A 17,930-nucleotide genomic window follows, 5' to 3' on the forward strand; every position below is an offset into this window, starting at 1 on the left:
TAAGTGTTCAACCATATTAACTCGCAAAGTCTTTATTTCAAGAACTGCGTGGTGTACTATAGTTATAATAACATCTGAAGATACGAACACCGTACACTGTATGCCGTGATAACTAACTGTTACAAGAGAAGTGTCTAAAACAGTCCTTTTTCTTACTGGCATCTGTATAAGGATTAAAGAATGATTCGTCAGACTCGGGCTCGAACTGGTAAGGTAAAATCGACGCCATCTCTCTCTATACACTGTTAATATCCAACCACCTGCAAACCGTAATACAGCAGTAATGATAGGCGGTCCATTTGCGACACATGCTGAACGCGTTTGACCAATCACAGCAGACTAGACCATTTGACCAATCACAGCAGACTAGACCATCTGACCAATCACAGCAGACTACACTATCTGACCAATCAGATCAGACTACGCTGGCGGAAAGGCGGAGATTACACAGATGAATCGCGGAACGAATCATTTGAGAGTCAGTCAAGAAGTAAGGTAATAAAAACTGCTTATTATTACGAAATAATAGTATTTTTACATCATGTATGTACATAAACTTGTTGTCGGACACTCCATAAACCAAAATAAGCCCTTAAAAATATTGAGGAATGTACTCTTTAACAAATCACCCATCACTCAAGGCCGGATCATAGTCAAGCACGGTATATTCACAGAGGGGCCCAAGAGCCCCGGGCTTTGTACGTATTTAGTATGCATTGTAGAATCAATGACCTGGGAACCCCTCTAGTCTCAGATCCATTGGCCTGAGGCTTTAAAGGCCCCTGGCAGTCCTTGGGCCCGGGACATTGGCTTCTCTCATCCAGTCCATAATGTAGCCCTAACATCAGTTGCTGTTAGGTACAAACGTAACGTGATTTCTCAGAGGACTCTCAGAGATTTTCTGCCGTATTCAACATCAAATCCCGAATTGAATTGATTTATTTTTAAAGCGATCGATGACTGATCACTCAAGTAACGCCTATTGACATTCAGTGCCTGGGCATCGCTTGCCAAGATAATAGTGGTTGCCTTCGCAAGAGCCAAGGCTAACAATTATCACAAACAAATCAGATCTTTTGGTTATTCAAAAACATACAGTATAGTATTTATCATTTAACCTCATTTTATCCCATTCCATTTTTATGTGCTAAACCATGAAACATCATGTTGGGCTCAAAACTAAAGGACTGGCAAACAAATCAATTTGACTAAGTCTGACATTAATTATTGGTAAAACATGTCATTCAGTAGATTAAAGTTAATTTCGTTTTCTATTTCATTCTGCTTAAAGTGTGAACAAAGAAAAGGTATATAAAGAGAAACAAGATCTCTGTTCTACTACCGGCTTCAGACAAATGGTCTTATAGTGTCAGCTGAATCAATACAGAACCTTAACAAGGATTTCAAGCAAAGACAGTAAGTCTTAGACTCTGAAAAGCTGCCAGTCTGTCAGACTCTCAACATTAAAATACATTTTCAGTGACTCGGCCTTCAGCAATACAAGTAACATTGGGCTTCCTCCAAAAAGCGATCCGTCGAGCTCTTCCAGTGCGTTTAATTTATTATTGATATCTGCTGGTAATCATCACCAAACAGCACAAATCAATACCAGGATAAATATAATTTTATGGATTTGGCCCTTAATTCAATTAAATTACTATTTGGCAGGGTTAAAGAGTTTTAAAAGATATCTAAAACTACTCAAACAATGATAGTCAACAATATCTGGCAACCAGACAACCCGGAAATTATATTCTTGTTCATAATGACTGGCAAGTTTAAATGTTAAAATATTAAGAATTATGCTTTATTTTAAATTATTAAGAGTTTATACAAACTCTCATTTATGAAACACACCCAGAATGTCCATTCTTAAATCTATGCACTTATCTTACAATTTACACAAAGATTGTTATGCAAATTGTTTTTGAATAAACAATTTTGTACACGGTTAAAATGAGTGAGAAAACGAAAGAGTTCAAACATATCTTCATACCCACTCTAATGCAACTTTCCTTAATTTAATTTAGGTGCATAAATCATCCGTTTAAAGGACGCCTAGTCGTTTTCTTCCTGGAATTGAAAAATTCAAATGAAAAACTCATGTTTTATATATTTTAAGTGCAGTTAAGACACCACATTATGACAAGGGTCACCTACCGTAAATAAACTGCTTGACTACCCAATAATAACCCAAATACCACAAACACACAATGTAAAAGGCACTGGGGCTCGCATCACATGCAATATCCTCCAGCAACACATCCACCCAATGAAAATGAGTTTAATGATGGAAAGTCTGTCTCTCTCTGTCAGTGATTATGATCAAACACCATATCAAACCGCCTCCACAAATATACTCAAACTAACCCGCCCGCATTACTCGAGCCTTTACTGACGGTCTCTTTCTCTTTGAAAGAGGTGACACTCTCCCCTGTGACACACGGCATCAACAACACATACTGTACTAATGCATCATATTCATAAACATAAGAGCTGCAAAGCAACGCATGCCAGCCTTTGCCAATTCACGCTCTTTGTTGTCAAACACACCCACACATTCAAACACACAGGAACACTGCAGAGATACAGTACACAGCAGTTAATGCTATATACACCTCATATAATCAATAAATGACCCAAAATAAACCGAACTGAACAGCGCACAGCAGAGTGAACTACAGTGAGATGCTTCAAAGTCATATCGCATGTGAAACCCATCAGTTTTTGCCTCGATTGGCTACAGCAAAACTTATGATGAGAGCGAGACGATATATATATAAATATATCCTGAACCAGAAAACTGCAGTGCTGACTTTAAAGAGGACAGTAGATCACGATCTGTGCTATACATTAAAAACCTTTTGCAACAATTACTCATTGTATGAAATCAAATGAAATGCTGGATACATTTTAATAAGTGCGATGCATTTAACACATTTAATAAGTTACATTTAATAAGTTTGATAAACTATATCCTACAATCAATTACAATTTTTTCTGTTAGTTTGTAGAACATATACTGTATAATGTAAATATTAGCTTAATCTAATAAGACTTGCTCATGTGTGTGTTTTTCAATAAATGCACAGAAGACAGTCAAAAACGAAACCATTTGTCAAGGTCAACCTGACCACTACATATATAGTTTTGATATATTGCCCTTTTACCACAAAAAGCCCATAAATTGTGCACTGCACGAATTCTCAAACGTACGATTTTACATCATTTGTAGTCGCCTTGAGAAAACTACGGCACAACACTGAAACCAGACTCAAGGACAGAATAACACAACTAAACATTCGGCTCCGGCCGAAACAGCTGACACATCAGTTTATATTTGGCAAATGATGGGGAAAATTGGTTTGCCTCGTACTAATTACCAGTAGAGACTGGGATTAATTGAGCTGATGAAAGGGATTAGGAAAGGGAAGATAGATGACAAAGGTCAAAATCAGGATAAGATGCACCACAACAGCCTCAACTTCTGCATAAATGAAGTTCAACATATGTTACGTGTCATTGCAAAGCAATCATGCGCACGCAAGACACGGAGGAAAAATGCAAAGAACAAACCTACGACTCTAAAGGTCAAAAAACTTAACCGCCAAACTTTACCTGCGTGAAGTGTACCGGTGATGAGTCTGAAGAGATACTGAGCAAACTTCAGAATCTCCCTCTTGCATCTCTTTCTACAGCTGCTCATGTTGCCGTTTCCCTCTTGTGTATTCTTTCCGCTCTTTAATCCTCCTTGGGTTCGATCGCAAAGAAAAACTTCCTCCACGCTCCCAGACTCCTGCCTGAACCTGCGAGTCTGCAAGCGCCGGCACATGCAGAGCAGCTCGAGGCTCCTCCGGCGGAGATCCTTTCTGCGCGTGGGGGTCACTCACTGCCGTCGGGTCATAAATATTTCCTCCTGTGTCCCTGAGGTGCTAAGCGCTCCCCTCTAAGCTGTCTTCCGTCTCACTTTTTGTGTCAGGCTCTCACACACACTGATAGTAGACCGGCTGCTCATGTGTTTTAGCACCATCTGTGGCTGTTTCACCCTCCACGGTCGGCCGCTGCTTGGGAGGCGGGTCCAGCGTGGCCCCAGAGTGAGCGCTCGGTGGAGGGAGGAGGGGCGGGAGGAGAGGAGAAAAGGAGAGCGGACGGATCAGCGATGACAGGCGATTATGGGGCTGTCGTGCTGACAGTTACGATGCTTTAACACTTCTGAGACTCTATGTGACTGCTTCTCTAAGTGCCACGCGATTGAGAGTGAAAGGTACAAAAAAGTGAGAGGAATGGAGAAAGCGAGGGACGGCTGGGTTAAAGATAAGAGACACTATAGACACTGCCCGAGAGAAGGTGAATAGGACAGAGCAAAGATATGGAGAAGGGAGATAAAGGTAAAGAAGAAAGCAAGTGAAAAGAGATCGACAGCCAAAGACAGAAGAGGTACGGACCGAATTAAGGCCATATAAAGAAAGAAAGGAAGAGAGAGAGAGATAGTAAGAAAGATAGAGAGAGACTGAGGACAAGAGTTAAAATACACACATTTTTACTTTTGAAGAGGGAGATAGCGAGCATGCTGTCCATCTTTGTGATGTTTCGGGTATGTGGTCCTATTATACAAAAGCCTAGTAAAAACTGTTCATTCAAATGACATCACGACCTGAAAGAGTACATATCAGGGTCACATTTCAGATCAATTGGAGAAAGATAAAGACAAATCGTTGCTGTCCTTCTGAAACCTTGTATCTCCAAATCTTGCGATTTTTACTTTTTGTCATAACTCATTATTATTAGTCGCCCTTAAAGGGAAAGTTCACACAAAAACACAAATTCTGTCATCATTTACTCACGCTCAAGTTGTTCCAAATCTGTATCAATTTCTTAGTTCCGAAACTTTAATGGACACAAAAGAAGATATTTGGAAGAATGTCAGTAACCAAAGAGTTATTGGCCACCATTGACTACTAAGGTAGTCAAAAGTGCCCCAGAACTGTTTGCTTTCCTACATTCTTCAAAATATCTTCTTTTGTGTCCAACAGAACTAATACATTTTTAAAGTAATTTTCCTACTATGGTAGTCAACGGTGGCCAAGAACTGTTTGGTTACAAGCATTCTTCCAAATATCTTGCTCTGTGTTCATCAGCACAAAGACATTTATACAGATTTGTAACAACACAAGGGTGAGTAAATGATGACAGAATTTTCATTTAGTATCCCTTTATTGTTTGTGACTGGGTTTAACAAATGTCTAACCAATTAAAGTATTAAAATGTGCTTGTCAACTTTGACAACACAGTATGCAATCATTGAAAAAGTACTGTTTTTTTTCTATTTCCTGAAAAACAGCTAAATTTGGACATCGGAGGTTTCGGAAGGACAGCAACAATATATTTTCATAAAGAGAATAAAGATCTGTTTTAGGAACATTACAGTGTTTGCATTTTGATCAGAGTTGTCATTCAAAATATTCACATATGCTTTTTAGATTACAATTAGAAACTTTCATATTAGTTTTATCCTATACCTATACTTATATTATCATTATAAAATAGCAATTTTCAGAATCAGTACAGTTATGGTACACACAACATGGGACTGTTTCCAGAAGCATTAGATGTTGTTTACAATGTTTGTCAATACGTCACATAGAAATCTGTCTTTACTGTAATATATTTTTCATTAATGAACTAACTGGAAGGGTGAGTTATTTAATACACAAAAGCTTACTGATCCTAAAAACAGGCTTCCTTTCCTTTAAGCAAAATATCTATTACTGTATTTTCCTTTCATCATAATTCAGGGCTGTACAGTGCGACATATATGTGCTAAGAATAATTTGAATAGTGTAGCACGCGTGCGATACAGTTTTGAACGTACAGTAGACAGAGCCGCTTGTTTGTGTGAAGTGCGTTTGTCATTGTGCTTGTTCGTGTGTGAGGTTAACTAATGGCGCACCACTATTTATTTTCGTTTATATTTCGCTTTTGCGATTAAATTTTGTTTTCCGACTGCATTGAGTCCATTTATCTTAAGCCCTGATCTGCGCGGTGTGGGAAAACGTGGAAGGAATGGACTACACAGTAAAATCGCCAGTGTTAAAAAGGTCAAATTAACTCTCACAGTGTTTATACTGTATAATCCACACTTTGAGAGTGTGGATTATATATACACTGTGAGTGTTAATTTGACCCTTTTTAACACTGGCGATTTTACTGTGGCACGAAGCCGCCGTATTACATTTTTGTTAACCACATGAGCTTGGACTATAGAGTAAACGGGGAGAGAATGAAATTCTATATCGAGTTATATAGTTACATTGAGTTGAATTGCCTTATCGAGGTACTCATGAATGTAAAGAGGTTTTTCTGTTATATCACTGATCTGTTTCTTCATTTTATCTAAAAAGCGCCCATATTTGCCGGCCAAAAATCCTTATTTCCCCATACCAGAAATAAGCCTGCCCACACTCGCTGATCAGAAATCTAATATGGCGGCTTCGTGCAACTAGCCCATTGCGTAAGCGGAATTCTACTATTTAAATATGTCATCTTCTTGTTCTGCGTGTGTACGAGTGAATGAGCTGCACACTTTAAAATGTTACAAGCGTGACACTCGTGGAATTGTCTGTATCTCACTATACGAGGACATGAACACGTGAACTTCATCCACAGAGTTGTTCTGAGTTTATTTCACTGTTTCAGTAAAGCCACCGTCAAACACACTGAACCTCAAGCGTCTTTGTGACGACCCGCCAAAATAAAAGTCTGCTTAATTTGAATCAGATTTAAAAATTATTTACTTGTAATAAATGTATAAACTGCAGTAAACACTATAGTAATATTAAAGTATATTATAGTAAGGTTAAATAATACTGTAGTACCCAAGAATTTCACTATAATGAAATAATTATAATGTATACTTCAGTTATTTATGGACAAATGTTTTTACTATTGTATAGCAAAACATTGAAAATACAGAACTCAGAACAATTAAAAAGGAACAACGAATTTGGGAAAAAAATGATATGGCCCTAATCTATCCACCTGTATGTAACAGTAATGTCCTTTCTCATTTACCTGCCTATTTATGTAATGAACTGCACTTTTTATACTTGTGCTACAACTATTTGGCCTGTGCTACAAAACTTTAAGCCTCTGTAGCACCGGTGCTGTGTGCAAAAAAAGTTAACGGACAGCCCTGTCATAATTACCTCACTGCATTTATTATTCAGTACAAGACGTCAACTAGCTATCTGTCCCTATCCCTCATTTCTGATCCCTGATCAGACACTGTAAAAAAACTCATCTGTTGATCTTTTATATGTTAAAATCTATTCATTAACATTCCGGTGGAATCTCAGGTTCATTACGGCATAAGGTAGAGAGAAGCCATTGAAACGAAAGATGAAACGGCCTGCATTGTATCTGAATGAACAGTTGAATCCCATTGGTCATCCCTGAGAACAGACGGACCTATTTTAGGAAGAGCACTCAAAACGAAGAGCTTTTTTCCACGAGTGACATTCTCTCTCAGAAGATTTAGACCCCTCGCCGTCCCTGGCGCTCTCAAAAAGGAGCGCTGTTTCCGCAAAGAGGCGTGTTGTTCTGAAAGGAGCTGTGGGTTGTTGACATGAGAAAAAAATGCGGGTGAATGCAGAGGGAACAGATTTTCCATAGCGATTAAGCTACAGCGTGTGCGCGCTGCCAGTGCGGTGTACGTTTCCTAAAGCTGTTTCAGAGCTACACGTTTTACATGACCTTATGGGTAGCCTACCAATAATTCATCAAACATTCATTTGCTCTTGTTGCCAAAACAGACATGTGGCATTTTAGTGTCCAGCGTTATTGGAGGCTTTTAAGGGTTATAGCAATGGAGACACTTCAGTAGACTGGTGTGCATTTAAAACCACAAGTTTTGATTCAATTTTACAGAATAAAATTTTGTAAATTTGGTGGAAGCTGGAAAAGGATTATAAAGGTACTAAAATTATAATGGATTTATGTTAACATTTAAACAATTGTAAACACAAAAGAAATACTTGCTCACACCTCTTTACTTTTTATTTAGCATTAAACCACACAATCAACTCTAAATGACCCGTATTATTATGTGTTATAATGTATCACACCATGACACGATAAGATACATCAGCAACAAAAATCAATCACAGCCAATCAGACGAGCATAAAAGCGGAGCTCTCTCTGCAAGCACGCTTCTGCCCGGAACTCGCATAAAAAAGTACATAATCAAATTAATAAATTAATCTAACAAAATACATAGTGACTGATACACAATCTTTGTTCAGTTTAAGCGAACATGTTATAGAATAGAATTTATTTTCAAGATCTGAGGTAAATACATGTTTGATCATTAATATTCATGAAGCACAGAACTTCCATCGAATAAGATCTCTGTGTGGGCGGTGCTATCAGGCTAGGACAAAACCTTGAATTAACATGGGAAAAAATACCTTGATCACGTGTCACGGTGTCGCGTCTGCACAGTAAAATCGCCAGTGTTAAAAAATGTCAAATTAACACGGTGTATATACATATACATAAATATGTATATATTACATAAACACTGTGAGAGTTAATTTGACATTTTTTAACACTGGCGATTTTGCTGTGTGGTTAGGACACTAGATTTACTAAACAGAGCAAAATAGCGCGAGAGTGCACTTTCGCTAATGGGAGTGGAAATTTCTGCAGGTGATTTACTAATAAGGCGCACATTAAAAAAACGCAATATCTCGTTCCCATAATGACCAACACAATCTACCAAGACAGCTTTTGGGCGTTAAATAAAGCACAAACACCAGTACAATGACGAACACAAACCTTAGTAAATCGTGTTGCGTAATTATTTTAAATACTCTCCTCCCATAAAGTTTGCATCTGAAAAGGGCAGTCGGACAATTTTCACTGCAGTAAATTTTCACTCTAGTAAATACAGACAGTAGTTTTTTTTACGCCAAAAGAGGCGTTTGCGCTGCTGAAAGCTGTTAGTAAATCTGGCCCTAGGTGTTATACTCTTTGAAAGGAGTAACAATGAAATACCAATATGACAGCATGAGGCAACCATCAATTAGTACCTTAAGTATTAAACTTCAAAACATTTCTGTTCATATATTTTCTACGACCCCCCAAAAATCCTGCTATAGGAACCACTCAAAACACCATAACGCACAACATGTGCTAAAAAGCCGCTCCAAACACCTGAGCAACCACACAGCAATGATCTGCCAAAGGTACTACGAATACTTTTTAAATGAATGACATACACAACACAAGCCGAGTGTTACCAAAAATTTCTCAGTTCATCAGTTCACCTTTATTTTTAGCCTGCATAAGGGGCGGAGCTGTCTAATTCAGACCAGACCTCCACAAATGTTCCTCATTACCATTAGCAGCTGCTACGCAACCCGCAGCAACGATCATTCAGCATTGAAGCCAAACGCATGCAGATACCGAAGATGTGCAGACACGCCTCGCAGAGAGCAGGAGTGATAGACTGAATGTGTTAGAAGAGCGCGTCAGTGTGTAAAAACTCGCTTCCGCACTTCTGTGAATTCATCCCGCCACACATGCACCTGCACACAAAAAGCTCGACAGAAAGCACCGATGCTCTGAACCATATCCTAACTAAAATCCAATATTGCTACCAATAACCATTATTCACTAATATTTTTCATCTCATACAAACCGATTTAGAGGTCTATGGTTTAAAGCCCCCCTGTTGCACAAACAGCTCATTGACTTTTTGCCAAGCAGGTGGCCAGTACCTGGAGAAAGTTATTATTTCCGTTTATCTCAAAGGCCTGAGGCATACGTCACCTTAAAAGCTTCAGCCTTGCAATGCAACATATGGTGAAACGTATTTTCCACATGAGGGAATTCAAGAGCTTTATACAGTAAAGGTCATGAGGTCCTGCTTTACATTAAGGTAGATGGCTGTGACAAGACGCTGAGGACACAAGAGAGCCAAGAAAAAATATAGACATTGCGAATTTTAATCCTTTTAATTTCTACTTTTTTATTGTTATTTTAAATGTATCGGATGCTGGTAAATGATGCTGATAAATAAATAAACATCCAGATCACTTAAAAGAAAACGTGTTCTGTAATCTTGGCCAAATGCAAAAGGAGTGCAGACAGAGATTTCATATTTCCTGCTGTGACGTGTATCGCTACAATATCTCCAGACACGGGTTAATGGTATTCTCATCTCCTGCCTGTCCTTCAGTGTCCTTGCGAGCGTTGCGTGGCCTGGTTTCAGCCTGGCCCTGCGCGAGGCTCAGCAAAAAACAAGACTCACTGACTTATTATCACTGACTCACTGAAATATTAAAGATGCTTGTAGCATCAGCGCTACAAGCCACCGGCCCACCGAGAGAGTAATACCCACAAGCAATGGGGAAATACAAAATACACACTGTTACAAGTATAAAAATTCTAGCAAAAAGCATCTAATAGGAAAATAAGAAATGTTTAGCCAATGACATGAGTCAAATACGCCATGTGAGGAGTGCTTTCTCGTAAAAATACAGGTTTAATTAAAAGTTTGACAGCTCTACACCCTTCTGTCTGACTTCACTGGTTTCTATCCACGTTGAATTATTTGTGTTGAATTAGTTGTGGTTCCTGATTTGTAAGTCACTTTAAATAAGCCTATTTAAAACATTCTAGAAAACATGTTAATAAAATGTATTTAAAACATCCTAGCGGGTGAGTTATTCCATAAAATAACCCAAACCATCTTCCCTCCCTATCCACCTTTTTCTGCAATTTCACTTCTGTACTACTCCCACATATTTCAAAAACTCGGAGTTGTGGTTTCTTATAAGTTACTTTCAATAAACGTACATGCATCTAAATGTAAATGTAGTTGGTTGCAGGTGATATGGAGGGCGGTGATATATCATTCTAGATAGCATGTTACTGGACCATTGCCCCGGCGCATATGATCAAGCATCAACAAATTTGGGTCCATTTCCCACACCATAAGTTTTAAATAGATGTATCAAGTTTTTTTGTAAACCTTACATTGATGGATTTAAGCTAAACAGATACAGACTACAACACTTCAACATGATCTGATGTATCTTAAATTGACAAGAAAAAATTACAGCAGGGAAACAAGAGGCCCATTAAGAACCTATTTCAAAAGCTGAAGTACGTAACTTTAAATGGGTAGTAGACAAATAAACTGTACCACATCGTACCATGTCCTATGATGTGACAGCAAAAATGTAGGAAACAAACTGTTAATATTAATACTATATATTTTTATATTATTACTATTTATATTTAGAATTCAAAATAGCATAAGAATATCTTCATTGTTAGTTTTTTTCTACATTTTTTTCTGTCACACCATGCGGTTTAAACAAATATGGTCCATTTGGGTTTATTTGTCAACTACCCACATATCAGTTCATCAGCAAAAACGTGTTTGGTAAAATGTTAAATAATTTATTGACTGCATTGTTTTGAGAGACCTTAGCCTCCTAAAGTCGTATCCTACATTGTAAGCCCAGGGAAAACCTGACAGAGGCTTTGAACCAGTAATCCATAAGAGAATGTTTTACTGCCGAAGTTTTTGATAACATAGCCTTGCCTAGGGCACTTCAATAAATGTCAACATGGTTTGGCAAATTGTAGTGAGGACAGAGCATTGGTATACTGCAGGAGTAGCCCATAAAGCATTTTCAAAAAACTAGATTTGATTGAACTGACCGCCAAAAGCTAAAGTCGCCCAAGTATGAGAGTAATATCCCACACTGTCAACAGTTACACACAAGGCAACAAACCTCGACTTCAGGTGCTGCTGCCGGCAATGGAAATTTTATGAGATGGCTTCAAGTATTGATGTGCTGACACTTTTATTGATCGTCACTCAGGAGCAAATGTGTCATCACATATGCGAAAGTATATTTTGCTTGATTACATCACTTTTTACTCTCGCTAGGAAAATGCTATAAGAATTTCCACAAGCAGTCTCAGTCTTAACTTACAACATTGCAACATTAATATTCCTCAACGACACTAACAAAAATGCTAATAATACCAAGGATACCTAGAGAGAGCTATTCTTTCCTTTCCCATTTATCTCAAATGGCAGCCAACGCAGCACCTTGTGGATCTACGCAAGTTCAAATCCGCCATCTTTGCTCATGGGAACCACACCATTCCGTGAGCCAATCTCCAAGCAAAGGCTTACAGGGCCATCCTAACCAGCCAAACCTCAAATAATATGTTATGCTGTATCTGAGACATTCCCTTACAAAAAGTAATGTTTTGCTACATTAAGCATAGTTTAACCATGCAAAAACTGCGGTTATACAAATGGTAATCAATCTGCCAAAAATAAAACCAAGGATCATTTTTGTAAGGGCTATACCAACCAACTCATCTGTATGTCCAATAGATTTAAATAATTCCTTGTCATCAAGATGTGATCAATTCAAGTCAAGATTATTTCAAATGGATATGCTGTAATGGACTGAACACTTACTGTAGGCAAGAAGGCCAAAAAAATCCAACTTGCCACGAGAAATCATATGTATAGTACAATGGAGCATGTGTCAGTCAATACACTGTTGTTTCAGAGAAGATCTTCTCTGGATGATCTGAGAGCTCTGTCTTAGATTTGTCAATAAGACCTGGTTTGCACTGCTTCTATTGCACATATGCCTTCTAGCACTTTTCAAGTTATTTTCTTTAAGCATGCATACGCACACACATTTCAAACCCACAACCGAACACTTCAAGGCTATAATATGACTGACAGTAACCAAAAATTGTTCAGACACAACGCTCCAAGTCTCTTAAGTGGTTCTGAAATCTACAGCAGAAACTAACCAACCTCACAAACTATCCCAGCCTTCCTTCCCCTCGGATGAAACATCCTTACTGTATGGATAATTTGCAGTTTGCAAGGGACAACGCATTTATAGAAGTCATTAAATCTCGAACGCAGAGCCAAAACAACTGCAATGAAGACGGATGAAAAATATGAAGTCCATTTGAAAGTATATGGAGGCAGCACGATGGAGATTGGTTTCGGAAGGAGGACCATTAGAAGAGCCTTTTAATGCTGTGGTGCCTCATAAACCTCAGAAATAATGCCGTTCGTTTCCTAGAGTGATGGAGCTGCGGTTGATACGTTGGGAATTAGCCAGACGATTGAGCATTAGAGAGTGATCGGACTACTCAAGCTCTCTCAGAGGTCCAAAACATAAATGATGTAAACGGTACAACCAAAACACGTCAACTGTACTGATCGATACAGTGGTTTTCTGTTACAAAGAATTATTGTATATGCTCTGATGGAAGCAAATATTTGCAACCTTGTGTTTAGATCAGAATTGATCATGAGTCACTTGGGCTTTCAAATTTACAACAGTTACAACTCAAAAATACCAGAACTTTGGCACTGCATCTGTTGGCACTCCGTACAGAATATTAATCAGGCAATGTCATACTGTACATTTTGTGAGAACAGGCAATGTCATACTGTACATTTTGTGAGAAGAACCGAAAGTTAGATTGTTATTTACTCATAACTTCCTATAGCATTCACTTTTTAAACTAAAAATCATTATTAGGGATGCAATGATACACTCAGCTCACGATTTAATGCAATACACAATCCTGACTGTGTGATACACTTTAAAGGGGTTATATGGCGCGAATACGTTTTTTCTGTGTCTTTGGTGTGTTATAAGTTGCCAATGCATGTATTAGACACGTAACATTGCAAAAATTCAAGTGTCAGAACAAAAGATGCGTTCTATCTAAAAGCGAATGCTCACCCAGACCTGCCTGAAACGCCTCGTGTAACCACACCCCCACAAATCCACGTCAGTTCGTGGTATGAATTGACTAAGACCGCCCAAATGTATACACAAGTAAGGTGGGCGTACCTGTCAGTACAATTGCTTTGGAAGCTGATGTTCCAAATATGGTAAGAGGCGTTACATTTCCCTCACACGCTTGCAGTATTCGACCAATAACTACGCACTGGTTAACTGGCCAATCATAGCACACCTCGCTTTTCAGAGCGATGAGCTTTGTAAAAAATCTGCGCGTTTCAGAGAGGCGGGGCAAAGAGACGATACAAACATGCACGGTATGTGGAAATACAGCGTTTTTGAACCTTAAATCGTGTATACACATTGCATTACATCTAAAACAAACCATAATATTCGTTTGAAAATTTAGAAAAATACTAACATTGATGATAAAAAACGCTTTTTTTATTATAAATATATTATTAATATAAAATGTTATATATTATTATATTCCTGTAGCTCAGTGGTTAGAGCATGGCACTAGCAACGCCAATGTCATGGGTTCAATCCCAGGGATTGCACATACTCAAATACGAATGTATAGTATCATGCAATGTAAGTCGCTTTGGATAAAAATGATATATTATATGTAATATATAATGAACAGTTTGTTTTCAAAATTTGTGCTACAGTATGTCACACCATTGGTATGGTATATTTGTCACCTACTCATGTAATAAAAAATTAAATGGGTCTTTCCTTAATTTTTTTTTATAAAATCAAGGAATAAAAACTTAAAGAGGCCTTCTTAAAGCAGAAAAAGCACTATATATATATATATATATTCCGACGCAGTTCACGAGTTAGCAGCTCAACAAAAAGAATTACATAATTGTTTTGTAATGCAATGTATCATTACACCACTAATATAATGAATGGATGTAGTGAAAACAGCAGATATTCTATTCAATATATGATGTAAAAAAGATAAAATACTTCTGAAAATATGATGCAATAAGGTCTAAAACTGAAGACAAACTGAGTAGTCATCGTTTTAAGGACCCCAATACTAGAGCCTCATTAATAGTTATAACAGAACAGTATTGACCACTGTAAATCCTTTATGCAGTAAATGAATAATTCATAATATCCAAAAGACCCATGACTGGATCACGTCTAAGACCCTCACAGCTGAGAAAAAATCCAGAGTGCAATCAATAATGTAAAATTAAAAGGGGACAGGTATCATGAAAACTCCCCACAGCGCAGACAAGTGTTGAAGTTGCAGTTTTACAGGCTAGAAATACATCACATATTCTGGACCATATAAGGCACCAAAGCATAGACACTAACTGTATATAATTCAAAAGGTTTGAGGCCGGCTATTACTTTGAGCTGCGATGTATCAGTATTCTGTGAAGGATCACAGTCCTTACAACATGACAGTTCACTTCCAGTGACTAAATTCCTCCAACTTCACATCAGCAGATGACACTTTTTTTAGAAAGAGCTTCATAGAAAAAACCTGACAAACCATTTTTAAGATTTAGATTTGTCCTGTGGCTTAAGAGGAAACAGCTGATGTGCAAATGTTAGTTAAAATAAAAGATATCACATTACCTAATCCAGCTCTTAACATTTTGACACTTTTTGTATTGTCCATTAATAAGAGACTTGTAACTGCGCACTGACCTCACTAAACTCATTTTTCCTTTCATTTTATGTGACAGTTAAATATAATTAATCATAATTTCCCTAGAGGAAATCTGCATATCTGTCCACTTCAAGACATGATGCCTGTGCTTTATCTTGTTCCACAAATCCAAGAACGTCCATTCAGGAAGACCAGAGGGTTTTGAATAAACTACAGATAAGAGAAGCTTACTCTAAACCTGCTTATAAATCTGTAATTAAAGACTTTTATCTTGTATGAGAAACTTTACGTCAGTTTAACGGTAGAATGGCTCTGTACAGTGGAGGCAAGAAATCAATCAGAGTCGTTAAATAGACATGCACTGAGTTAACAGTATGTTTACCATAAGCTCACAGTTTTAGCCAAACTTTAGGTTCACGGAGACATACATGAGATTTAAAACTCGATACAAAACACAGTGAAATGTACAAGGCGAAATACTGGTTGTTAGTATTATTTTGGAGTGATACTGTTACGTTCACTCACACTTAGGTTATTAACAAAACTAACTTTTTATAACTAAAAATGATCGTTCTTTACGTGCACATTTTCAAGACTCACAAATGCATTTTCGGCAAACCAAGAGACGTTGAATATAAGAGTTACGACATAGACCTCCATAGGAAGAAATGTATGCGGAAGTAACTCGCGTCATGGAGTGTCCGATAGTTCCAAACATTGCATTAAAGCCAATTCATTTCAGTGTCTCCCAAAAGCATTTGCTGTACAGTTGGTTAAATACATATTTTTACATTTTAACGAGATGGCAGTTGAAATTAAAAGTTAAAATTAAACACAAAAACTGATCTTATATTCATATTACTTCAAAGATAAAATGCTGCTATAAATGTAGTCAACGTAGTAATCAGTGTACACAATGTGCGTATATTAAGCAAAATGAATGCAAATACAGTTGATGTTGTCTGTCCCCCTAAAATCCATTTAAATAGGTTGACAGTATGGATTTGTTAGGCCCGATTCACATTTCGCGTCTCTTCCGTGTGCATATTCGTTATTTTAAATGTAGACGTGCGGCACGCGAGCGCAAATAGGGGCACGCGGTCGCGACGCGCATGCGCACACTTTTCTAGGCGCGTCGCCGCCGCATCCAGATGGAAATAGTTGAACTTTCGGAGTGCCGCGCGCGCACCGCGGGTCATTTGAAGAGAGTAAGGCCCGATTCACATATCGCGACTAAAACCGCTCGGAAAACGCGAGCCGCGCTGCTTTCTCTCTTCAAATGACCCACGGTGCGCGTGAGCGGCACTCCGAAAATTTGAACTATTTCCATCTCAATGCGGCGCCCCCTATTTGCGCGCGCCTGCCGCGCGTCTACATTTAAAATAACGAATATGCATGCGGAAAAGACGCGAAATGTGAATCGGGCCAAAGAGGCGTGGCTCGCGTTTTCCGCGCAGTTTTAGATGCAAAATGTGAATAGGGCCTTTGGAACTATTGAGCGCTCCATAAACCACGTGACCACACGGCGGCGAGATCGAGTGTCGTAACTCTCATATTCAACGGCTTTGGGCAAACCTAAACAATACACCTGTCATGTCATACAACTCGAGCCTCGTGCGTGTGTTTAGCGTGTTTTCATGTAGGGTTCTGTTCACTTACCGACGTTGGGTTGGACGCCATCTTTTCTCCTTTAGTGACCATTGCTGCATCCCAATTTCGTATACTATGCGTTTAGTATGTCCCAAATCGTAGTATGTTGAAAAGAGTATTCCAAAGATTCCCGGATGGTCTACTACTTCCGATAGAAATTCGAAGTGCAGAATGATGCACACTCTAATGGCTAATCTTACCCACAACTCACCGCGAGTAGGCGGAGTTAAGTGACGCTCCACTGCATTAATAAAATTAAATAAGTGATGCATCACTAAATTAATAACTATAAGCAAAGAGTTATCATTACATATGAAACAATGAATTAATAAATACTTAAATGGAAAGAAGAGCTGTATTTTGATGTGTGTGACAGTTAATGGCCATAATGTTGTCTAGGCAACAACGGCCACTTCCGTTTCCTGTTAGTATGTCCCAGTGTGTGCATATTGTTTTGCTACACACTAAAATGTATATACTTTTCCATAACAAAAACGATACATACTTTTAGTGCATAGTATAAGTAGGCGAATTGGGACGCAAAACATGGTTACAGTCCTAGCCATGCACAGTAAATGCGCAAACAGCGCTTTCACTACAAAAAATGACTTTCTTACTTAGTCTCTTTTTGTTGTTTTCCCGTAAAAATGTCTACAAATTCTTGAATCAAGATGCATTTTCTTGATGAGCAAAATGACCTAAGAAAATAAATCTTGTTTTTATGAAAAAAATATGAAATTTCAGTGAATTTGTGCTTAAAACAAGCAAACAAATCTGCCAATGGGGTAAGAAAAATGATCTTGAATTAAGGTTTACCTTTTCTTAGTCACTCAAT

The 17,930-nt window shown here is 38.2% G+C and overlaps 1 protein-coding gene across 6 annotated transcripts in view; it reads right to left on the reverse strand.

Annotated features, from left to right (window-relative positions):
* Nucleotides 1-17,930, reverse strand: part of kcnip4a (potassium voltage-gated channel interacting protein 4a) — a 165,655-nt gene that overhangs the window by 108,123 nt on the left and 39,602 nt on the right. Inside the window, exon 1 of one of the 6 annotated variants that reach the window (XM_057342419.1) lies at nucleotides 3,619-4,045. The exons of the other annotated variants lie outside the window; for them this stretch is intronic. Coding sequence (XP_057198402.1) covers nucleotides 3,619-3,832 — 214 coding nt within the window. The 5' untranslated portion in view covers nucleotides 3,833-4,045. Of the gene's footprint in view, nucleotides 1-3,618; nucleotides 4,046-17,930 lie in introns of those variants that run through there. 6 annotated transcript variants of the gene reach the window in all.

This window comes from Triplophysa rosa, linkage group LG1 (assembly GCF_024868665.1).
Source record: "Triplophysa rosa linkage group LG1, Trosa_1v2, whole genome shotgun sequence".
Lineage (NCBI taxonomy): Eukaryota > Metazoa > Chordata > Actinopteri > Cypriniformes > Nemacheilidae > Triplophysa > Triplophysa rosa.